This window comes from Plectropomus leopardus, chromosome 11 (assembly GCF_026936395.1).
Source record: "Plectropomus leopardus strain MGB_pleo_1.0 chromosome 11, ASM2693639v1, whole genome shotgun sequence".
Lineage (NCBI taxonomy): Eukaryota > Metazoa > Chordata > Actinopteri > Perciformes > Serranidae > Plectropomus > Plectropomus leopardus.
This window is the reverse complement of record NC_142186.1, coordinates 34,358,861-34,370,923: the sequence shown is the minus strand read 5'-3', so window position 1 is coordinate 34,370,923 and position 12,063 is coordinate 34,358,861. Positions and strand designations below refer to the sequence as shown.

General features: G+C 37.9%; 1 protein-coding gene across 4 annotated transcripts in view; it reads left to right on the top strand.

The window, feature by feature from the left end:
• Positions 1-516: 516 nt before the first annotated feature.
• nt5c3a (5'-nucleotidase, cytosolic IIIA) overlaps positions 517-12,063 on the top strand; it is a 19,472-nt gene continuing 7,925 nt past the window's right edge. Inside the window, exon 1 of one of the 4 annotated variants that reach the window (XM_042489942.2) lies at positions 517-735. In XM_042489942.2, the coding sequence (XP_042345876.1) occupies positions 598-735 (138 nt within the window). In that variant the 5' untranslated portion in view covers positions 517-597. Of the gene's footprint in view, positions 736-798; positions 1,664-1,786; positions 1,812-11,499; positions 11,639-12,063 lie in introns of those variants that run through there. The other 3 variants (XM_088084698.1, XM_088084699.1, XM_042489943.2) reach the window with 3 other exon arrangements.

Sequence of the window (12,063 nt, the reverse complement as noted above, 5' to 3'; positions counted from 1 at the left end):
TGGATTCATCTCTGCTGTTTATGACTTTTGTTTTGGTATTTCCGGTATAAACAGGAGTATTTTGTTTTGAACTTTACGTTGAAAAATCAGGGAGCGACGACATCGAATCACAGAGAGCTGCGTTAATTTTAAAAGCTTTAAATACACACAAAAGAGCTCTTAATAGAGATAAAAAGGTGCGTTTAATTTGAGTTTACCCTCACAAATATTTAATGTTAGCTGACAAGTTTGCTAGCTTATGTGTTGCTGTTAAGTAACGTAACGTTAGCTTACAAATGAGATTTAAATAACGTTAACGGCTGAAAGTACTTAAAGTCATGGACCATGTCAGTGTTTTTGTCAGTTTTATTGTAAAAGTATAAGACATTAAAATAATTAATTTCGATATTTTATTGTTTTTAATGTTTTCGTCATTATTTTCTGTCTTGCTATTTGACCAAACATTAAACTCGCACAGAGTGAGTACTCCTGTTTTGCGTTGAAGATCTTTGTCGGCGGGGCTCCACCAGTAGGAAGCGGCAGGCTGACGGGAGGCAGGACCGGCAGGACGTGACTCTGCGGGCGGCGGCAGGTCGGTGGAGTATCAGCGGACCCCTCATGGACAGGACGGCCGTGGTGAAGGTCGGAGCCGCGGCCAGCGCCAGCGTGTGCGCCCTGTTTGGCGGAGTGGTTTTGGCTCAGTACATCGTGGCCAAGAAGAAGCGCGCGGGCAAGAAGACGCGGATCATAGAGATGGTGAGTGAAAACACACGCTCGTGCTGCGTCAAGATTACCGCGGGCACAAAGATAAGACACCGGAAAAGACGGAGGGGGCTGCCTTCAAAATAAAAGACAGGGAACGCGTGTTGTTGACAGAAGCTGCTGAGAGGAATTTAACTAATAAGAAAGAAAACATGTCCCAGACATTAGCATGAAAATTGTGAAAATAATAATAATAATAATAAAATAAAATTTTTAAAAAAGGTAAAGATAATTATTTGAATAAGGAAAAAAGAAAATGACTTTTAGAAATAGAAACAAATTGGAATTGCTTAAAAGAAAAACATGGGAAGAAGACAAAATTAGCCAGTAATTAGTTAAAGTCACAAAAAAATTACCTCAAAATAAGCAATAAAGAGAAAATTATAAAACTAAAATAGACAAAAGACAGTAACATCTAGAAAGCCATAGAAATAAAAAAAAAACATATTTTTCTTTAACATCGTTTTATTTGAGAAGAGTCCTCAATTCTTAAAATAAAAGATTTCTGTTTGTGGATTACAAGAAAATAGCATTAACGAGAAATGCTATATATTACTGTTAAATTGTCTGGGTTATTATGGGACTGTTGCATTTCGAGTCATGTAACACCTACAGGAAATTGCAACACGTGTGCGCTTGTATTCTGAAAATCACGCCCGGAAATGGGATAGTCTAATTTTTGTTGCCTTGACAGTATAGTGGGTTTGCATGCTGCTCTGCGCAGGCGCGTATGTTTCCTAAATCAGCAGCTGTTTTTAGAGGTCATCACATTGCTCTTCAAAAACAGAAAAGGCAGCAGCCTCTCAGTCAGAGAGCAGAGAGTTTTGACAGCTGGTGCAGACTCGGTGATGCTCTCTGCAGCTCCGTCTCTGACCTGGAAACAGCGTCGTGCTGCTGCTGGGGACCGTTGGACGGGACGCAGGCAGGTTATGCAAGCTGCAGCAGCTCAGACTGAACACTGAGTCCACTCTAACCTGCCCAACAGGAATTTCTCCACAAAATAAACTTTCCTCACAAACTGCACACCAGCAGGAGGACAGGGGGAAGGGGTATCCCAGCTAGCACTTCTGGTACATAAAACATGCTGAGTACGGTACAGTGCAACCAATTTCATGTTTTAGTGACGTTTTTCAGCGGCAAGTTTTAAGATAAGATCAATACGATATACTTAACTGTCACCAAGGAAATCTGTGTTGGGCAAAAGTGCTGAGTGCAGCTGCAGAATATATAATAAAACATAAACCAACAAGACGAACAATATATGCAACGACAGTATAAATGAAAGAAAATATAGGTAAACAATTAAATATTTTTTTTATTTTAGTTCTTTAAATTCTAGTAACATTCTGCAAAAACATCAAACAATGTTTTTTTCTTTCATTTTCATCTTAAAAAAGTGTAATCTCAGGTTTCACTAACATCTACTGAATGTTGCTTTGAAAATGTTTTTCCTTTGTTCTGATGTAACATTGTGGGAACGTTTTGTAAAGAACATTCTCTGATCTGTGACCTCTCACAGTTTGACTGAAGACACGAGAACAAGAACAGCACATGAATTAAGCAAAAGACCAGAGTAAAAAGATTGGCCTTTAGTTTACGGATCCATAAAAAGTATTAAAAGGCATGGACATAGTTAATCTAAAAACATGTCCTTAATTGATATTAAAATGTCTTAAATCAATCTTTCCAAAGTCTTAAAAGTTCTGAGACATAGAAAGTAGAATTTTATGATACTTTTTTCCTGAAATAGCGTTGTAAAATCTCAAAATAATTGGGAAATGCTGCTTGCATTAACACCAACAAAAAGTCTAATTTATGTCAATGTAAACATTTGGGCAAAATTCTTGAAAATCTAAGTAATTGGTGGCAGTTGATGACTGTGGCATGATTTTTTTTCTTTCATTTTTTATTTTTTGTGTAAAATCGGTCTTTTTTTATTTCAGGTGGCACTGAAAAAGTCTGAAAAAGTCTTAAAACAAACCTGTTTTAAACTGTAAGAACCCTGAAGTATTTCCAACAAAGACCGATGATGAGGAATCAGATATTTAGACTCTGAATTTGGCAGGCGTTTTACAGGGCGTTGCTGTGCGTTGTATCTATTTTGGAATCTTTATGATTCATGTCTTAAATATTTTGCACACACACACACAAACACAGGGAGAAATCCTCAGATCCAGCTGCCATTTCTCATCATTTACTCCAGAAACAGTTGATCCGTTTCCAGAGTTGCCTCCACAGCATTCAGACGCTGATTCTGCAGATAAACGTTCATGGTTTTATTGCTCCTAAGTGGCAGGTATCTGCCTCTCATTATGTCATCATAGGTGTGCTTTTATTGGCGTCGTCTGGCAGCGGTCTGAGGAGTGAAGCTGGTTTTACAGCAGTGGGTTTGTTGTGTGTAAAAAGTAAACTGATAGTGTTTGACAGAAAACCTTACTGTTTGATAAATAACTTTAGCTTTCCGTCCATCGGACAGGTTTGACGTTACCGTGAACTTTGACCGCTTCACCTCTGGTCGTTTGCATCATTGTTGATTTAAGAACTGCAACTTTTAACTGCCAGTTTGTGAAACAGAAGTTGTGAAATTTATCAAGAAACCTGAGAGGACGAACTCTGTGATCTCTGAAAGGGAGCGTCAGAGATGAGATATGGAACTGAGAACTGTGATGCGTCAGATTTCTGAAAGAGTTGGCCTCAGTTTGTGTTTGAACTGTGAGTTAAGCTGCGAGCTGACGTCTGTACGTTTACAACAGAGCGAAGTCTGTGTGTGTGTCTGTCCTCGCTGACGGGTTTAATTTCATTAACATCCAAAGTAAAGGGAGGCTGATTTCAGCCGTCCAGAGCTTCACGGGTGATGTGTCCAAGGGCCGTCGGAAAACTGAAAATTCAACGATAATTTCTGTTTTTCCAGTTTCTGGCTATGATAAATGGCATAATTTATTTGGTGGGTCCACAGGTTTTCGCCCAATTTCTTAAGAATATCACAAAATAAAATTTAAAGAAAAGATATGTGAAAAGAAAAAAGATCGCCAAAAATTTGTAAAAAATCAATAAAAATTGTAAAAAGAAAAGAAAAGAAATAAATAAAAGGAAAAAAATGTTGTTTTTTTTTACAGAAAATGTGCCTTTCAATCCTGCGGGCATGTTTTCTTTTCCTCTTCTTTTCGTTCAAAAAAACAACATTTCATCTTTTTATCTTTTTTTGGGGGAGTTTTTTTTTTCTTTAATTTTTTGGGGGGATTTTTTGAAAGTTTTGGCAATCCTTTTTTCTTTAAAAAAAATGTGGTGTTTTTTTTTTAGCTTTCATTGTTTTTTTTATGTTGTTTTTTTAAACAAAAGTTTAGGCGAGAACGAAATAGACTAAAATGACAACCAAGCTGCAGGGCAGCCAGCCGCCTTGTGTTTATTTGGATCCTTCGCAGCTCCAGTTGTTTGGTTAAAGAGTGAAAGTAGATGATGAGGTTTGGGACGTAGAAGCCACTTTGATAGTAAACATTTAGCTGGTTTTGCCGTCCGACCTTCATCCTGGAAACTTGTGACCATCTGCTTCTGATGATGCTGCAGAGGCACAAACATCCGCTCTGAACCCCGGGGAGTCTTAAACCTCACGACAGAAACGCCGCTAGGCTTTCATTTCTGTCCCGTGTGGACATTTTACAGGGACATTCCTTCTGACTCTCGTACAAACCCGTCTGTGTCATTTCAGAAATATTTGGGCATCCCAGAAAAACAGAGTGCATTCCTTTCGTCATTCCCAAAAACCTGCTGTGGTTCCTTGTTTACAGCCGGCTGCTGGTAACCAGCATGTCTTTGTTTACTGGTTTCTGCTGGTTGTTGCATGTTTGTCTCATGCTTTAAAGTGCAGACACTTCCAAATGAAACAGTAAAAATATCCAGAACTAAGAAATCGTGTCCATGATAAAGAAGGTTCCCATGGTCATGGAAAACCTGGAAAAGTCATGGAACTAGTAAAAAGTCATTGAAAGTTTTGGAAAAATCATGTAAATGTGTTGTGTGTAGTAAATTAAATCAAATTAAAATAACGTAACAGTGAACTTATTTTCTGTAGCTGATGACGTAAAGTAGCTTTATTACGCTTCGACGTGTGACGAAGTTTCGGTTGGTTTTGTTTGTTCATCGTAAATATTCCTTCATTTTTCTCACCGCGTTCCGTCTCTTTCTTCACGTATGTCCATGAGGCATGTCAAATATCACTTTTGGCTTTAGAGAAGGGGCATGCAGCTTTAAATGGCTGCATTATGTATTTATTTTCCAGCTGTTTTTTAAGAAAATATTTTTCTAAAAAAATGTTGATTTTTTTCTTCTTTCTTACATCTTTGGCCAATTTTTTGTTTCCCAGGGAAACAGGTTTGGAAGCCATGTTTTTTTTTTTAAAGTTTAAGAAAATCTTTTTTTTTTTTCCTGTTTTGGCAATTTTTTTTCTTCATTTAAGTTTCTGGGTGATATTTCTTTGTTTTTTATTGCTTTCTTAAATTTTTAAAATACTTGTTTTTATTTATTTATTATTTTTCTAAAAACACCAAATCACACCCAGAAACTTAAAAAAAAACTGGGGGAGTTGGGCAAGAAAAAAGCAATCATTTTGGGTCCTTGAAAAAGTTTTGAAATTCCATGACAATGTGGGGGAACCCTGGAGTATGAATGAGACCTTTAGCCGTAAAGGAGTTGAGGAATAAACCATGTAAAAACAACTTGATTTATTAATATTGTGGATTCTGAATATTTAAAATAGTTTTAGTACTTATTTTCTCAGTATCGATAGACAGTTACCAGCTGCGCTTTCTCGCGCTCACTTATTGTTAATGTTTACTCTGCTGACGACTCAAAGAAGAAAAGTCGTCATCATCATGTCACAGCCTTGTTATACCTATATCTTTTTAAAAAAATGTAAATTGTATGCCCTAAATTTCAGCTTTTCTGTGTGGTACTGAAAATGGTACCCACTAGTGATATTTTTCCAGGTATCGTATCAAAGTTATAAATTCCAGTTTTGTGACAAAAATGTAAATATTGTGACTCATAGCAGCAATGACTCAGCTCCTTTAAGTGTCCCAGTAAGACAATATGGTGAGTCAGCACATGAAACACCAGGATCCTGGAAGTACACCCCCATCAATCACACCTCCACTTCTCCCAAAAATCTGCTGTCACGAAGATGATTGTTGTTCTGCAGGAGTGTGTTTCACCCCGTTGTCCTCTGGAGGGCAGAACAGAGCCGCATTTTGAGCTGCAGGTCAGCTCTCTTTCAGGTGTATTTGCAGAAAAGACAATAGGAAAGCGTCGGGAGAATCAGCCTCACGTTTTTAGTCATTAGAGGTGATCAGTAGACGAGGTATTTCTGTGACTTGACAAGCTGTTTAGCAGCCAGACAAAAAAGTCTCAAATGCCCAAATTCTGATAAACAGCAGCCTTGTTAAAATATATTGTGTAGCGGTGGTATTCAGTGACACTTCTACAGTGGAGTTTAAGGGCCACATTGAGGGAAAAAAAAAACTTTTTTGAGACTTTGAGAATAAAGTCGTAATATTATGAGAGAAAAGTCGTAATGTTAGGAGATAAAGTCGTAGTTTTACGAGAAAGGAGATATTATATTGTGGAAATAGCCAGCAAACTCTAAAACGGGCGAGAGCACAGACAGCCTCCTTGGCAACCACTGATCCCGGTGTCGTGTCGTGCCACTAACAGGTAACCCGTTGACCTGTTTGAAACTATTGTCCATGAAAACATGTGAAAACCCTGGAAAGCTAACAGAAGAATTTGGCAAAAATTAAAAAAATAAAATAAAATTACAAAATTACTGACAGAATTCTCATTTTGACATTTTGGTTCCCAGTTCATTTTTACCAAAAACACTCACTGCACATTATGTCGAATGAAAAGTTGAATTATATTTTTGGTGACAGGATGTTGTTAAAGTCACTCTGTCAGAAGTACACACATTTGTTTTGTCAGTAAAAAAAAAGAGATTTAGAAAGCGATGAATTAGAGGCGTTTTAAGTAATAATATACTGCAAGGTGAAGTCTGAACTCCACCTGAATTGTCCTTCTCTGGGTGCTGCCATGCCGCTTTATCTGTCGCAACAGATGGATGTCACCATGACAACCAAAGCAGTGTAGCTGGGGCCACTAGAAACTGGTGAAGGGTATCAGACCTTATTAAGAACAGATATGTAAAAATAGTGACGACAGCAGTAAAAGTTGCTTCAGTGCCAGTTAAGTTCGTAGTATCAGTCCTATTAGGATCAGAAGTGCTGGCAGGAGTTGCAGTAATATGAATAGTAGGCCTAGACCTGAATATTCGGTTTTTTGAATATTTGTTAATTGTGTAGGTATTCAGTTTTCAATTTGTGGATGCGGAGATTCTTTTTTTATTCTTCCTCTCATTATTATTATCTTGTTTTATTTTTTAAATTTATTTATTCTTGCAGTTGACAAATGTCATTTCAAAGTTAGTGAGAATAAATCAATAAATACATATGAAATCTTAGATTTGTTGGTGTTAGTATTCTCTGCTTCTGTAACACCGGTCTTCATCAGGTTATTATGAGTTGTTCGTACGTCTATAATTATTTGAAGGGTAAATTGTGAATTTTGAATTAAATATAAATAAATTTGTAAAGGATGATGGCATAGAAGAAGGTAAAAACATAAGTAGTAGTAGTATTAAGGTTTTTGATAGCTGTACCTGCAGCACTGTCAGAATGAGTACGGTATTTTATCAGAGGTGTGTTTTATTGCGCGTGCGTGCACGTGTGCTGCAGCGACATGCACAGTACTTTATTCAAAGTAGACGTGAAGCTTTGCGAACATGCGATAGAGCAGCTTTCCCATCACAGATCGTTGTGTTCTGAAAGGATCTGGATGTGTGACCTGACATGTGTGATAACGAGCAGTTTCAGATTAGATTTGGCTTTTGTTTTGTTTGCAGACGAGAGTTTGCCGAGGATAATACTACATGAAATACTACATGACGTCTGCTGATAGATACAAACGAGGTCAAGGTACAAAGTAAAACCCAGCTGTTTGTTTAAATCTGATTAGATTTTTTTTTTTTTTTACAAGCCACAGTCGTGTGTTTACAGAAGGTTCTGGGCTTCGAGGTGCAAATCATATCAAATGCTGATGTACAGGAAAAACACTGATGGATTTAAAGCTGATCAAACCCGAGGAAACACTGACACCACTGAGTATCGCTCCAGCAGACGCTCCAGCATCAATGTGCCTGATAGCGTTGCAGCGATGTATACAGTGGTACCAAAATTGACCATGATCATACCCTATACACTTGCCTATCGATGGTATTGAAAAAAATACCACTGGATCAAAATTTTTTCCTTTATTATGGTTAGTTTAAAAAGATATATATTGTATATTTTATACACAGTCTTATGAAAAATAGCTTCAGTTATAGTTAAAAAACATTTGTTAAACTGTTAGAAGCTCTTCTGTTTTCATTCATTTAAGGGTAATTGTTTGGCAGAAAAAATTACATTCCTTAAGTCCTTCACATTAAAAGACATAGAAGACCAAAAGACGTAATAAAATCTACATGCTAAAATAAAATAATAATAGAAAGCATAGAACGAATCTTCTCATGGATAAAACACACTTGAAAATACTAGTGAAAGTGAGATAAAATAAGGATAAAAATTGAACGCACAGAATGCATAACTCATAATGGAAAATACAATAAATAAAATGAAACCCGTTGACATTATTAATAGAAATAAAGCCAAAATAGTGTGTAAAATGCATAAAAAATTAAGGAAAATACAACATTTAAAGAGGTGCAGCAGTACGTAAGTGTTAAGCAGAACGCAAAGCAGTTAAGTCGGAGCTAGTTAAAGGCTCAAGTGAAGAGATACGTTTTTAGTTTTCTTTTAAAAATATTTAGCAAGGTAGCCTCTCTGATAATATCACATTAATCAAGTCACAATACAAAGTTATGATGAAACCTGATAAAATTGGAATGATTTCTTCAAAACATATGGGTAAAGGGAGACAAGCAACAGGACAAGAAATGGGCCAATTAAATACATAAGTAAAATGTTACAAGAAAATTACCTGAAAATAAGCACCCAAAAAAGAGGTAAAAAAAAAAAAAAAAGAAAAATACAAATAAAATGACCTTAAGAAAGTGCTCCATATATAAATGTGTATATATTTACGGCAATATGATGTTATATATAATCAGAAGAATTATAAATATAGTTTTCTGGACATTTTGTCTCTAGTTTTTGATGATAGCTTATAACCCTGCCCTTCCCCTCAGGTAATTTTCAGCCTTTTTTTTTATTACCTTTTTGTAATTTTTTGCTCCTTATGTTTATTCCCGTGGTTTTGAAAGACACCAGCCCAATTTTTTCAGGTTTCAGGCTGGTCATAGTGGGGCAGGTTGAGCATTTGGGGGGCATTTCTCTCCCTCATGCCCGTGCCTAGAACCGGCCTTGTGCTTGCGTTTTGCATGATATTTGCATGTCCTGTTCTGGGACGATGTACTTTTAAACATGACGTGCACATTGGACCAAAGCCAAGGACAAAATAATGTCTGAGGATTGTACATAAAGATCCTGGCAGAGCGCGTCGGCTCTGTGGAGGATCTGAGGGGCTGTGACTCCGCAGCCTGATATCCAGCACGGCCCTGTGCTGTTATTGTACTGACGTGTAATCAGAGAGCGGCGACCTAGTTTTTGGAAGTCTCGCTATGTGAAGCAGTCGAGGTCGGTGGAGGAGAGGACGAGTTTGTCTCATGTTTCAGTCCCCGCTGTCTTATAGCAACAACAGTGACACTCCAGAGGACGGCAGAGAGCTGAGCCTCGATCTGCAAAGACTCAAGCTGCATTCATGTGATGTCCGAGGGTCGTGGTTTCAGATTTGGGAAGTCATTCTTCCGACGTTGAGGTGATAAAGTGGGAACAAAATGGAAGCTACAGAGTAGAGCCTTTAAACAAGAGGCTGATAGCTGTTTCCAGTAGCGATAACGATACAGATTATTAGTAGTTAATGAGACCAATAAGCGATATGCATTTACAATAAAAATGACAATCTTTCTGTCAGAATTTGAAACCTGGGCAGATTGGTGTGATTTTTTTCTTTTTCTTAAATATGGGAGCAGAGAAAGTAGAAATGACCCCAAAATTAGCAAGATATTAGTAAAAAGTACAAGTAATAACCTAAAAATTAATTTAAAAAAAAAATAAATACAATAATAAAAAACAAGAAAGATAAAGTAAAACACAAACAAGGCAAGTAAATGTCCTGGAAAAAAAGCTTAAGCATTATAATAATTATGTAATAATTATGTAACACATTGCTTGAATGTGTAATTAGGATTAATATAGGTTTTTCATCGCCTTTTGTTTTTCCCTGGACATTTTTCCTTCACTCTTTAAAAATAATTTTCTAAATTCACAATTTTTTAGCATTTTGTGGAACTTCTTTAACCAAGTTGCTCATTGTCCTTTTTTCTCCATATTTTTGAAAGACATTGCATCAGTTTGCTCAGAGGTCAGAGGTTTAAATACTTGTGAAAGGCGTCTGAAAGCACCACAAGAAAAAGTGATGTTGCTTCAGGTTTCAAAGGGTTAATCACGTCGTCCTTGTGTTTTGGAGAGGAGTAGACCTCTGTGAATAATTCAGCTACAAATAAAAATTGCTTTGATATCAAATAAAAAACATCTTTGGATTTTACGTCATCAGAGAAAAAGGTGACCAAACATGAGCAGGAGCTGGGCGACTCCCATAATTCCCATAATTCCCATAATTCCCATAACTCCCATAACTCCCATAACTCCCACATTGACGCTTATATTGATCTGACATCGTGCTGATTCAGAAATTCGCCCTGAGAGGAATCTGACTGATACAGTAAGAATTGGTGTAAACACCACTTTAAGGCTTTAAATACAAGAAGCTGCTGTACCTGAATACTTGTGTGTGTGTGTGTGTGTGTGTGTGTGTGTGTGTGTGTGTATGTACTCATAATTAAAAGGAAATGATTGACATGTTTAGACTCAACACAAAGATGTGCCACAGTTTACCTGTTCCTACATGTGTGTGAGCTGAAAAAAAATGCAACAGCTGAGAGATGAGCATTACGCACTATAGATTACCTCTGAACGGGTGTGTGTGTGTGTGTGTGTGTGTGTGTGTGTGTGTGTGTGTGTGTGTGTGTGTGTGTGTGTGTGTGTGTGTTTGTGTGTTTGCGTGGATGTGAAGCCCGTTGGCCGCACGCGTCATGTGTGGCCGACCATTGTAAGACCAAACAGCCTCACACTGAACCTTGACCCTCGTGACCTTCCGTGCACCATCAAGCTATTTTCTGCGCTTGTGTGTTGGTGTGTGTGTATTTGCGTTGTATGCGTTAAAATGTGTGTGCTCAGCAGACCGCCACCCTCTGATTGATTTTAAAGGTTCCTTTTTCAAGGGGTCAAAGGTCACATTACTGGAACAAGGGTAGATTACAAATGTCAGTTTTCCTCCAGCGGCCCCATTCCATGTCTATTTATACTCAACCCTGTGTGTGTGTGTGTGTGTGTGTGTGTGTGTGTGTGTGTGTGTGTGTGTGTGTGTGTGTGTGTGTGTGTGTGTGTGTGTGTGTGTGTGTGTGTGTGTGTGTGCGTGTGCGCGTGCGCGTTTGTGTGCGTTTGTGTGTGTGTGTGTTGACATGGGTCAGCTGAAATTGTCATTGTGTGTTTATGTGTGTGTGTATGTGTGTGTGTGTGTGTGTGTGTGTGCAGGGGGGAGGGGTCATGTTGTCGAACACATTTTTGGGCGACGCCCCCTCCCTCCCTGTCTGTTGCCGTAGATATAAAAGCCGTCTGCAGCCTCACAATCTTTTCCTCACTCCTGTTTCAGCTGACATAACAAGCCCGCGGTAAGTCTGTGTGTGTGTGTATGTGTGTGTGTGTGTTTGTGTGTATAACAGGTTATACTGCAAACCATAGCTGTTTTTGGTTCATAGTGCCTGTACACACTTTCTCGCAGTCAAAGGTAAAAAAATTCTCCTGAATGTCTCCTCTTATGAGGATGCTTTGACCTTTGACCTCGGTGTTTTTACTGCTTGTCTTTCTCCAAACTCTGCACATCTGTTGGATTATAATGTTAAAATCCGCTCTCCTGAAAAAAAGATTGTGCAAAATGTGATGCAGCACATCTGGCAGTCATGCCAGTACAGTTGCATTTCATTTTCAAAGTATTTATTTTTTTGTTTTTCATAAGATTCATGTTGCTCAGAGAACATTTTTGATCTTCGCTGCCATAGGAGGGACACACCCTAAAACTCTTTTCATAATTGTTGCT